We start from the raw sequence: 13,252 nt of genomic DNA, 5'->3' as shown, positions 1-13,252 counted from the left end.
AGCGCTCAACCAGTTCCCAAGCAAAAGATGGCTACCCTCCTGAAGCCTCTTCTTTTCCCTTTTATGGCTGAGCATGATATTAAATGGTATGAAATATGTCTTTGGTTAATTCAGGTCACCTGCCCAGATGTGTCCCCTCTTAGCCTATTGCACACATACCCCATCCACACCGCAATCTATTCTTGGGGGGGCGGGGGGGGGAGCACAGAGTAAGAAACAGAGAAGACCTTGATGCTATGCAAACACTGTTCAGCAAAAGATAGAATATGTGTGTTATTGCAGCGATTAGGAACACCGCATACCGGGACGCAGACAGAAATTCACGCAGAGGCAGAGATCTTGTTCAGGAAGGAGCGCAGAGCCTGGCCAAGCAGAGAGCTGACCTAGGCCTAGGCTGCCTTCTTTATTCACCATTGACAATTTATAGGATTTACAGGTACAGGCCTGGACTAAGATGTTTACAAAAGGTGCTTTTCCACTAATTGTTATTAAAAACACACTGAACTCATGTGATGTTTGTCTCTTGTTTTCCACTCATTCACAGACCAGGCCCAAGGACATTCACACATCTCATGCACTTGGGGGCGGTTATCCGGCCCGAGATACCATTCTCATGAGTCTGGGCTATAACTTTTTACAATTATGAGAAACGTACTTCATAGTAATCTGTCCAAGGCCCTTTATATATTATTATGTTAGTATTATGTCTTTGACCATCCAGATGGTCATGTTAGTATTGATCTTCCTTTATCATCCAGGTGGCTGGAACCGCACATCTTGCTTTCCCACATTTTACTTTCCAACAGTTATCAGTACTGGTACCGTCACCAGGGTACCCTCCTCATTCAGCAGTGGACCTACATTTTCCCTAACCTTCCTTTTGCTGCTGATATACTTGAGGAAGTCCTTCTTGTTGTCCTTGACATCCCTGGCCAGATTTGCTTCCAAGCTTGGCCTTCCTCACCGCATCCCTGCATACTCTAATAGCCTCTTTATATTCCTCCCAGGTGGTCTGCGGCGAATGAGAATGATGCATATGCAGATGCAGACACACATGCAGCGAGAGCACAGCCAGGCAGAGCTGAGCCGAGCTGAGCTTTCTTTAATTAGCCTTTCTCAATTTATAGCTTTACAATTTATAGCTTTATAGATATGGGCCTGGACCAAGAGGTTAAACAGGATGTTTTTTTCAAAAAATGGTATTCCAAACACACAGGCCCAGGCCCAACATTAACACATCATACATAGGGGGGCGCTTTTCTGAACTGAGATATCATTCTCACTGGCCTGAGCTATCACTCCTTACACTTATAAAAAACATACTTCTGTATAACCTGTCCAAGGCCCTTTATGTTTTGATTAATTGCTGTGATTTAATCATGTTAGCATTATTCGTCCAGATGGTCATGTTAGTATTGATTTCCTTTATCATCCAGGTGGCTGGAACTGCATGTCCTGCCATTCCCACAGCGGTCTGTCCCTTTTTTCACATTACATAAGCATCCTTCTTTCACCTGAGTTTTGACTGGAGCTCTTTACTCATCCATGCTGGCCTCTTACTCCCTTTACTTGATTTCTTGCTCATAGGGATGCATCCGTCTTGAGCTTGGAGGAAGTGATGCCTGAATATTAGACAGTTCTCTTGGACCACCCTAGCCTCTAGAGCCCTAACCCATGGGATTCTTCCAAGCAGGACCTTGAAGAGGCCAAAGTTTGCCCTGCTCAAGTCCATGGTTTCAGTCCTACTTATTGTCCTGCTCCCTCCACACAAGATCCTTAACTCCAGCATCTCATGGTTCTGTAGCAGAGACTGACCCCAACCGTGACATCTCCAACCATTTCTTCTCGGTTTGTTAGAACAAGGTCCAGCAGCACACCTCTCCTCGTTGGCTCCCCCACCATCTGTGTCAAAAAATTGTCACCAGTGATCTGTAGGAACCTCCTGGACCATGCGTGCTGAGCTGTGTTGCCCACCCAGCAGATGTCAGGGTGATTAAAGTCTCCCAGGAGAACCAGGGCATGTGATCATGAGGCTACTTCCAGCTGTCTGTAGAAAGCCTCATCAACTTCCTCCTCCTGATCAAGTGGCCTGTAGTAAACACTCACAACAGTGTCCCTCTTGTTGGCTTGTCCCTTAATTTTTACCCATAAGGATTCAACTCGCTCATCATCCCCCCCTAAGCAGAGTTCAAGACATTTGAGTTGTTCTCTCACATGAAGTGCAACTCCTCCACCTCACCTTGCTGGCCTGTCTTTCCAAAAAACTACATAGCCTTCCAAGACAACATCCCAGTCATGTGAGCTGTCTCACCACGTCTCTTTAATAGCAATGAGATCATGGCCCTCTGAACACACAGAGATCTCTAATTCTTCCTGTTTATTCCCCATGCTATGTGCGGTGGTGTACAGACCCTTCAGGGAAGTACTCAAGCATGCAGGTTTCTCATGAGGGGCGCAGAAGGATCCACCACAGCCATGTGTACCCTTGAGGTGGTTGGCCCTCTGGTTCTCATCTTGGGAGGCAGCTAAGGAATACTTGTCGCTGCCCTGGTTGGTCTGGCATGTTCTCCAGTTGGACATGATTGTGTGAGCATCACCACTTTGGACCCCACCCCCCAGTTTAGAGCAAGCTTCACCTTGTCCCTCTATGCTTAGTGTCTCATCCCACAGCATGTCACAGGCGAGCCTGATTACATCCCTTTCCCCTATCATATCTAGTTTAAAGCCCTGTCAATGATCCCTGCTAGCTTGTGTGCAAAGACCCTCTTCCCATAATGTGTAAGGTGAACTCCATCCCATGCCAGCAAACCCGGTGCCATGTAGGCATCCCATTATCAACAAGGCAAATTGTGGCAGTGACACCAACCACAGAGCCTTGTATTAATAGCGTACACCCGTCTGTTTCTTCTAATGTCACTGCCCATAACTGGAAGAAGAGAGAAGAAAATAACCTGTGCTCTCGATTCCCTCACCAACCATCCCAAGGCCCTGAAGTCTCTTTTATTTGCCCTTGTATTATGGGTCACAACCTCATTGCTAACCACATGAAAGAACAGTAATGGTTAGTAGTCTGAGGGCCCTACCAGGCTAGGAAGTTTCCTGGGGAAGTCGAATGATGAGGAAAGGTACACAACTGGAGTACTGCAATGGATGGCTATAAACTCTTCAGAAGGGATAGGCAAGGAAGGAGAAGTGGTGGGGTAGCCCTGTGTGTTGTGGAGTGTTTTGACTGTCTAGAGATTAATTATGGTGATGATAGGGTTGAGTGTTTATGGGTAAGAATCAGGGGGAAGGCCAACAAGGCAGATATCATGGCAGGAGTCTGTTACAGACCACCCAACCAAGATGAAGAGGCAGATGAAATATTCTGCAGGCAGCTGGGAGAAGTCTCACAATTGTTAGCCCTTGTTCTCAATGGGGCCAGATGTAATCCACCCAAGGATTCTGAGGGAGCTGGTGGAGGTGCTCACCAAGGCACTTTCCATCATTTATTGGCATTCCTGGCTAACCGGAGAGATCCCAGCTGACTGGAGGTTAGTGAATGTAACGCCCATCTACAGACCTGTGAGTCTGACCTCGGTGTCAGGGAAGGTTATGGGCCAGATCATCTTTAGTGTCATCACATAGCACATATAGGACAACCAGGCAATCAGGTCCAGTCAGCATGGGTTAATGAAAGGCAGATTCTGCTTGACTAACATGATCTCCTTCTATGACAAGGTGACCCGCTTAGTGATTGAGGGAAAGGCTGTAGATGTATCTAGACTTTAGTAAAGCCTTTGACACTGTTTCCCACAGATTCTCCTGGAGAAACTGGCTGCTCATGGCTTGGACTGGCTCAATGATCTTAAAGGTCTTTTCCAACCAAAATGATTCTATGATGAAGTGTAACCGTAAACCTAACACTGCCAAGTCAGCACTAAACCATGTCCCTAAGCACCACATCCACACATCTTTTAAATACCTCCAGGGATGGTGACTCCATGTCGCAGATGAGTGATTTAGGGTCCTGCTTGCTGCAGAGCAGTGTTTACACTTGATTGGTTAATGTCTAAGAGACTTGGTTAATGTCTAAGAGACATAAAGGGTAAGGGAAAACAGGTAAGGGTAAATGGGTAGAGGGAGGCCCTCCCATTGAGTCACAAGGGTCAGAATGGACCCCCTTGCTTTCTAAACTCCTTCTCAGAGAGGAGCCTTGGTGCAGCTAGATCCAAATTTAGCCCCAGACGTGATCAACAATTCATATCTAAGAAACATAGAGGGTAAGGGAAAACAGGTAAGAGATAATATGTGTTTAAGGCCAAAGGATTATATGTGCACACCCGATTCTTCATAGCGCTTGGCTAGGATTTCAAAGTTTCATCATTTTGCATCTCAACCTGCTTACCTCCCCTCTAGGGCCCTGGTGTCAGGTTGCTCTGAAGTCTGGATCCTCGAAGCAAGGTCTCAGGCACCAAAGTCCACAGAAATTAATAATTTAATGGAGTAATACAGCAGCAGGGTTGGCTCGAGATGGGTGCCTTCTCAGAGATCCCAGCCAACCATAGATGTCCCTGGGTATTTATACCCTTACAGATTATTTACCCATCCCTCACATCATGTTTCAGTCAAATAGTAATATCTGAGTCTGGGATCTTGTTGCTTCACATTGGATCCTTTCATTGACCTCAGACAAGCCTTTGTTTTGCTTAGCTTTAGATATTTTTTATAGTCTGTAGCTGCTTCGTGCCAGCCTTGAAGGTGTAGTTTTGTCTGAATTAATTCTATTTGTTCAGCAAAGTGCAAAACTGGCCTTATCTTGCAGGTGTCCATGATGTTCTGTAACTCCTTTGTTTTCATTAAGTAGATGCAAGTTTGGTGAATATGAGTAGAACTTTACAACACACAGCTTAAGATTTCAGAAAATTTAGCTTACTAAGTAATGTGAGTCAGACAGTATATTAAAAATCACATGGCCTTGTAATTCTAAGTGATTAATTCTATTTAAAATACATTTACTTCAGCTAAATGATTAATATAAAACTTAAATTGAGCTCATCCAGCAATCTGTGAGTAGTAAAAGATCATTGCCATACAGCCACGCTTCTTTAGCAGAGAGAGCTCAAAGTAAGCTCACCCAGGCTGTCATATTTATGGAATAAAGTGGTTGACTCATAGTCAAATTGCATACAGTGGGACAGGTATGCAGAAGACCCCTTGCACCCACAACTTATTGGTGTTAAGTGTGCCATTCTGCTTCTTTGTAGGTTTCCTAAAAGGAGTTCTTGGCCTGGCTACAGCTCAGGCCTTTAACTTTCTTTGGAGTCTGTACCAAACTGCTGCTGGTTTAGTTGGGGGGGAGGGATGACTGCATCCATCACACTCCACCACTGGGTAGCCTGTTCCCATTCTTGACAACCCTTTCAGTGAAGAAATTTTTCCTAATAACCAATCTAAACCTCCCCTGGTGCAACTTGAGGCCATTTCCTCTCATCCTATCACTTGCTACTTGGGAAGAGACCAACACCAACGTCACAACAACCTCCTTTCAGGTAGTTGTAGAGAGATATAAGGTCTCCCCTCAGCTGCCTTTTCTCCAGGCTAAACAACCCCAGTTCCTTCAGCCACTCCTCATAAGACTTGTTCTCTAGACCCTTCACCAGCTTTATTGCTTTTGTTTAGACACACTCCAGCATCTGAATGTCTTTCTTGTAGTGTGGGGTCCAAAACTGAACACAGTATTTGAGGTGTGGCCTCACCAGTGCCAAGTACAGGGAGAGAATTTCTTATTGTTCCTCTGTATCAGGGCCCTACATATTAATTGCTATTCTTCCATTGCCTTCACAGGAAGGGATGTCAATTCATCTGCATTATGGACATGATTATCTCATTCTGTTTGCTTCCTTCTGGAGCATTCAGTAGCTGGGCTCAGGTGAGCTATTTACATAAAAAGTAGAATATTACTTTACTAGTACTAGTGATCTTCATTTTAAAGGACTGAAGCAAATGCCAAAAGAAATACATTATATTAGTGAGGTGTACTGCTTTAAGAAATGCAGAAACACAACATAAAATAAATTAAGTACTGCTGTATCCGATAAAGCCAAAGCCTTCCTAGTTTCAAGTATTTCTTAAGGATTTAGTAAATGAGGCACTGGGGTTACTCTGAAATTTAAAAATCAAACATACAACATATATTTCACGATTTCACCAGATAAAGCCAAATCAGTGTATGCCACTGTATTTTCAAATTATTCCTCTTTATTACCAAGTTTTTAATCATTCAGCTGCGTGTTTTTTTTCTCACGTGGACCAAATAAATGCTGATACAAATTCCAGTCTACTGTTTGGGTTTCTTTAATAACTAATTACTAAATACTAAAATTAATAACTTTTAGAAACTTTGAATAAAATGTATTAGATAAACCTCAAACTTTCTGACTCACACAGACTGGTTAGAGCTCATAAAGCAATGGCAATCTGGAGCTAGATCTGTATAATTATTTGGCACATAACTCCTATTGATTTCATAAACTTTTGTGAATAGTGGTGCCATACTCAGTGGTAACATGTTGGTAGTATAGGTCAGGTTGTCTAGCTGGAAGCTTATAAGACAGTCCTGTATGGACTGTGTATGACCAATGTAAACGTTCTTTGCTGGGCAAGGAGGGCAATAAGGATGCTTAGCATAGAATTACCAAGAGAATTTATTCTCTCATATAGCATTGCCCCAGCCTAATGCATGGAGGACCCTGATACAGAGGAAAGCAGGGTTTATATGTTACAGTTCAGTTGTGCAGCCTAATCAAATCACTCATGTTACAGGGTGGGTTAATCAATTACTCTTGCTCTTTTAATCCGTATGCTCTTCCCCCATGCAGGTGGTGTAGATGGCTATGGTTATATGCCTGTTTGTTTGTCTTGTTTGGGTTTTTTGATTGTTTGGTTTTTTAAGACAAATTTCTTATTGTTTTATTGTCAGTATGGGGTGTTCTCAGCAGGTAAGAGCTGGCTTAGGTTGGGTCTTCAGGTCACATCAATGCCAAGGTAAAAGCTCATAGACTCAGGTAGTGTTCATTCTTCTAAGCAAGTCATATTACAGTTAGTGCCTTGGCTTTCATACCAATCATCACAAAACAGCATTAGACTAATTGTTAGTGTATGATCAAGCAATTGGACAGAGCTGCAGATTATTTAAACATGTGCGTGCAGGAGCAGAGCTGGCGATTCAGCGTGGCTTATCACTATTAGAGTCTAATACCTAAACAGGTATTTCTCCATACGTTCTGGACCCCCCCAGCGATATCCCGATACCGCAGGGAGGCAGCAGCCCACAGGAGCCCAAGAGCGGCTCCAAGCTCCCTGCTCTGCGTCCTTAAAGGCGCGACCTCGCGTTTGCCGCTGCAGCGCCCCACAACGGCCACCGCGTACCACAATGATCGCGCTGCCGCAGCCTCCATAGCGCCCGTTCCGGGTCTCCCGCCCTAAACACATCTCGGTCATGGCAGTAGCACGTCCCGGTGGCGATTTTCCCCCGCTCCTCCCGTTGCTATGTGCAGTCCTCAACTAATCCCCGCCTCTAGAGACGGAGTTGCAGCAGAAGCCCTCTGCGATAGGGCACAAATCCACACAGGCAATGAAATCTCCGTGCCTTCTGTGCGCTTTCTATCATCTCTTCTGCATGACAAGCACCGAATACCCGAGCGGTGGCTGACCCTTTAAACCCCACACGTGACGCGCCGCGTCCAGAGCCAAGTGCGCCAGAGTTGGTTCACCGAGCGCCCAAACGGCGAAACAAAAACGCGCGCCAAGCTACAACAGATGAACAAGCCCCTCCTCACTCGCCCGCCCACCGTGGCAGGCCAATCAACAGCCAAGCTGTGCCTCCTCAGAGGAAATGAGTTTTAGTGAGGCAAAACACCCCCAGCAGTCCACTAGCCCAGTCAGTTTCAAATTCTACCGGTCGGCTTGGTGCCTGGCCCATAGAGCGACAGAAGTGAAGCCGAGTTCCGGTCTGTTCCCGCCCACAGGGCAAAGTGGTTGGTGAGCGGGAACTGTTGCTCCGTGACGTCAGCGCCTGTTTCGGTGATCGGTTACGCCCAGGCGCGAAATGTAACGCGGGAAAATCTCGGGTTCGGCCTGGGTTGTGCAAGAGTAGCTCTTCCTCAAGAGTCACCAGGACTGGGACTACAAGTGGGGACCAGCGCCGCTTCAGAAAGGTGTGGGGAGACTGTAGCCGTCACAGATTTTGCGACGGTGGTAGCTGGGAAAGGGGGGTGAGGCCCCGAGAGGAGTCGCCATCCCTGGCGATAAACAGCTGGGGAGTGACAAATGGTGGTGATTGCAGGATTTCTATGCCTTCCCTGCCCTGGGACGTAGACTGGGAAAGGGGAGCTGAGCCGTTGTGGAGCTTCCCCGCTCCCTCTTCTGCGCTGGTGTCTGCGAAGTGGTGGCGATGGTGGAGAGACCACCGTCGGGTCCCTTGGTGACTTTTTGCCAGGACTCCCCGAAGCGCGTCCTGGTTTCCGTTATCAAAACCACCTCGATCAAACCGCTCTCCCGAGGGAGAGATGAGAAGCCAGCACTCCCCCCGGTCGTCCCCATCAGCCCCGGCTTCAGCGACTTCATGGTTTACCCCTGGCGCTGGGGAGAGAACGCCCACAATGTGACTTTTAGCCCGGGTGGCTCCGCCACCCCTTCATTCGTCCAACAGCCTCACGGGGGGCCAGCCAGAGCCTGCAGCGGGGAAGAAGAGGCGGGTAGCCCAGGCACCAGTAGCAGCGGCAGCCACCTCAAGGTGAGTGTGGCCGGGACAGGCCAAACAGCCGGGTGCGATGGGGTGAACTCCGCTGCCCCTGTGCGTGCAGCCCGGAGTCGGTGGGGTGGTAAGAAGCCTCACTACGGAAGGGCAGAGACGCAAAGTTAAAGGGTGACGCGCCGAGCATTCCTTCCCTATTCTCAGCGTCTTGCTCCTCCTGGCTAATTGAAGTCACTTCTGATGACACTACGGCGCGGCCAACCACATGGGGGGGCGGAGGGGGGGAGGGGAAAGAGGCGAGCCGCCCTTGACGGTCCCCGAGGGGTGGGATGGGGGCGGAGCCAGCTGCAGAGGGATGACAACCCGCCAGCGACCGGGCATCAACGCACTGACAGCCCTCCAAACCCCTCAAAACATCAAAACCGACCATACACTAAAAACTTCCTGTCTCAAAAACAAAAAACTCGAACCCACAACCCCTCAAAAAACCCCAAACCCTGAAACGCTCCAGTCCATAGAACCCACCACAAACCAACCCCTGCCTCCCAAAAACTTCAGGACTCCCAAAACTGGTAAATCATACCTAAATGCAGAAAACCCACAAATTACAACTGCCCCAACCCCTCCTGCCCCAAATCCCTCAACCCTGCCAAAATCCCAACAAAACATCCCAACTCCCTGTAAAAAGGCCAAACCAATAACCCATCTCCAAAATTTAGACCCACCCAATATACCCCTCAACCCAATAAACCCACCCCTCTAAACACAAAAGCTTCCCTCAACCACAGAACCAGAAAATCCACAAAATGACCTGAAAGAAAAATGCTCCAACCTGGCCTCATGAACTGGGAGAAGGCAACCCCCTCAAAACACACTACACAAAAAAGTGTGCCAAACCCTGAACCATGAGGAGGCAACTACCCTAAAATGCACCACATGGAAAAAGTACACACCCCCCAGCCCCTTCAACCCCAAGAAGACAAAACACTCTCCCCAAACTGTGCCATGTGAAAAAGCATGCCACTCCCATCTCTTCCTCCCCTCATCCTCCCCATCCTTGTGTTGTCATTCCACCCCCTAATTGTGCAACATGAAAAAGCACACCAACCCAAGCCCCCAAACCCCAAGAAAGTACCGCCATCAAAATGTGCCACACTAAAAGAAAATGTACCAAACGAAGCCCTCCAAACCCTGAATATCAAACCCTCTCCTCAAAATACATAGCACGAGAAGATGCTCCAAACCCAGCCTTTCAAACCCCAAGGCAGCAATCTCCCTCCCCAAAAAGCACCATGAAAAAAATGCTCCAGCTCCCCCCAAAATGTGCTACACAGAAAAAATGCCAAACCCAATCCTCCCAATCCCAAAAAGGCATCCTCACCCCTAGAACGTGCTATGCAAAAAGATGTGCCAACCCCAGCCCCCTGAATCCTGAGAAGGCAACTCCCACAAAACTCCTCACAGGAAAAAAAATGCCAAACCCAGCCCCCCCCCCAAGCCCCAAGAAGACAACCACCTGTACCATAACCAACTACACAAAAAAAAGTGCAGCAAATACAGCCCCCTAAAAATCTCAGGAAGGCACACCCAGCCCCAGAATGTGTCACATGAAAAACTGCACCAACCCCAGCCCACCAAACCCTTAAAAGGCAACACCCCCTACTGAAAAAAACATGCAACAGGAAAAAGCACTCTAAATACAGCCCCTAAACCCCAAGAAGGCAACCTCCTGCCCAAAAAAGCGCCACATGAAAAAGCATGCCCAGGACCAGCCTCCTGAACCCTGTGAACACAACCAAGGGCTTCACAACACACTACCTGAAAAAATACAACAAACACAGCCCCCTGAACCCCAAGAAGGCAAACTTCCATCCAAAAACGTGCCACACGAGAAAGCATGCCCAATCCAGTCCCCTGAATGACAAGAAGGCTACCTTCTGCTCCAAAACGTGCCACAGGAAAAAGCCCCTCAAACCCCAAGAAGGCAACCACTCCCAAAAACACGCCACAGGAGAAGATGCTCCAAATGTAGCCCCCCAGATCTCGAGAAGGCAACCTCCTGCCCCAAAATGCCCCACATGAAAAAGTGCATCAAACCCTGCTCTCCGAACCACAGGAAGGCAACCCCCCCAAAACATGCCATGTGAAAAGTTGCATCAAGCCCAGCCCCCCCCAAACCCCATGAAGGCAACCTTCCACCCCAAAACATAAATAGTGTGCCAAACCAAGTTCCCCAAACCCCCTAGAAAGCAACCCCTATCCAAAATGCACCACACAAGAAAGTGCACCAAAGGTAGCCCCCCAAAATCCCAGAAGGACCCGCCCCTGCCAAATCAAGCCACATGAAAAAGCACCATTCCTAGCCCATCAAACCCTGAGGTGGCAACCCCACCACTGAAAATGCATCACATGGAAAAGTGTGCCAACCCCAGCCCCCCAAACTCTGAGAATGCAACCTCCCCCCCCAAAATGTGCCACAGTAGAAAGCATGCCAAAACCAGCCTCCCGAATCACTGAAATGGAAAAAAAACAAAAAAAACAAACAACCCCCCCCCCAAAAAAAAAAAAAACAACAAACCAAAAACCACAAAAAAACAACAACAAAAAAACCCACACAACTAAAATGCAGCAAATGAAAAGACTAGCCACACCTAGCCTCCCAAACCCCAAGAAGGCAAGCCCCCCACAAAATGTGCTACACTAAACAACACACCAAACCCAGTCCTTAGAATCCTGTAAAGGAATCCCTCTCCCCAAAACATGTCACACAAAATGATGCTCCAAACCTAGCCCCTTGAACACTGAGAAGGCAACACCCCCACCCCCAAAAGAAAAACTTGTCATGAATAAAGATGCCAACCCCAGCCCCCTGAATCCTGAGTAGGCAACTTCCCTCCCAAACATGCCACACAAAAAGACGCACCAAACCCAGCCCCTGCCAAACCCTGAGAAGACCACCACACTCCCCAAAATGCACCATGTGAGAAAGCATGCCAAATCTAGCCCCCCAAACTTTGGGAAGAACACCTCCTCCCCTCCCCAACAAGCCACATAAAAAAGTGCCAAAACCAGCCTCCTGAACCTCAAGAAAGCAACCCCATTCTAAAACATGCCACACAAAAAGATATGCCAAACCCAGCCCCCTGAACCCTGGGAAGGCAACCTCCTTCCCCAAAATGCACTGCATGAAATAGTGCACCAACCCAGCCCTCCGAACCCCAGAAAAATCTCCCAAAGCAGGCCAAATTAAAAAACATGCTAAACCCAGCCACCCAGTGCACCAAACGTTAAAAAACCCCCCACACCTAAAATGTGTCAAAAACATGCCAAACCTAGTCCCCCAAAATGCACCAAATGGAGAAGACACTAAGGCCAGCCTCCCCAACCAAGAAACATCCCAAAACACACCAAAACTACAACATGCCAAACCCTGCTCCATTCAACAAGCAAACCGAAAATCCCTCAAAATGTGCCAAAAAAATCCCCTGAGCCACTGAACCAAAAAAACCCAAAGCACACCAAAAGAAAAATGTGCCAAAGCTATCTCCTTCAACCATGTAACCTCCAAAAAATCCCAAACCATGTCAAAAGTAAAAAGTGCCAAAACAAATCCTCTCAGCCATCAAAACATTAAAAAAACCATAAACCTCATGAAAAACCCTGAAAACCTCCCAAATTTGTACCAAACCCCCAAAAACTGCTCCAAAAAAAAAAAATAGCCAAAACAAAAATGTGTAAAACCTAGCCTCTGAATTACTGAACCAAAAAAACTCAAGACACACCAAAACAAAACCACACCAAACCCCACCTCTAACCACCAGAACAAAAAACTCCGAAACCTCAACCCTTCAAAAGCCCTAAACCCAATATTAACCCCCCAAAACATGCCAAACCCACCCTTCTCAACCATCAAACCAAAAATCCCCCAGTCCATGCCAAAACAAAGCCACGCCAAACAGCCCCCCAAACACTGAACCAAAGAAAAAATATCCAAATGCACCAAAACAAAAACCACCAACACTATCACCCGACACTAAGGGGGCAGACAGGTTCTTTTAGGGATCCTTGGCAGAATTATGACGGTATCAAAATAATAATAATAATCTAGACTTGAAAATCATATAAAAGAATGCAAGTCACTCATTCAGTCCTCAGAGGAAATGGATGATGGTGGAGGCATCCCATGGATTCACAGGTCTCACTGTCCAGCAGCAGTTGAGGTCCAAGTTCCCCACTTAGGTCTTATAACTGCTTGATTTTATAGACAGTGCTCTGTGTGCTGTTATGCTTCCCTGTTCTGTGACGGGGTATATTGTGTTGACCCTGGCTGGATGCCAGGTGCCCACCAAAGCCTCTCTATCACTCCCTCTCCTCATCTGGACAAGGGAGAGAAAATATAACAAAATGCTCATGGGTTGAGATAAGGACAGGGAGATATCACTCACCAGTTACTGTCATGGGCAAAATAGACTCAACTTGGGGAAAATTAATTTAATTTATTGCAAATCAAATCAG

At 47.1% G+C, this 13,252-nt stretch overlaps 1 protein-coding gene across 3 annotated transcripts in view; it reads left to right on the top strand.

Moving 5' to 3' along the window:
* The first annotated feature begins 6,807 nt into the window (after positions 1-6,807).
* The window catches only part of LOC135577098 (zinc finger protein 367-like), a 33,449-nt gene continuing 27,004 nt past the window's right edge, over positions 6,808-13,252 (top strand). For all 3 annotated transcript variants that reach the window (XR_010468691.1, XM_065044794.1, XM_065044793.1), the window contains exon 1: positions 6,808-8,776. Coding sequence is in view for 2 of the 3 variants with exons in the window: in XM_065044794.1 (XP_064900866.1) it covers positions 8,435-8,776 (342 nt within the window). In the remaining variant the exon portion in view is untranslated. The remainder of the gene's footprint in view (positions 8,777-13,252) is intronic.

The sequence above is a fragment of the Columba livia genome, chromosome W (assembly GCF_036013475.1).
Source record: "Columba livia isolate bColLiv1 breed racing homer chromosome W, bColLiv1.pat.W.v2, whole genome shotgun sequence".
NCBI classification, from domain to species: domain Eukaryota; kingdom Metazoa; phylum Chordata; class Aves; order Columbiformes; family Columbidae; genus Columba; species Columba livia.
The sequence above is the reverse complement of the archived record's forward strand: the minus strand, read 5'-3'. Positions and strand labels throughout refer to the sequence as shown.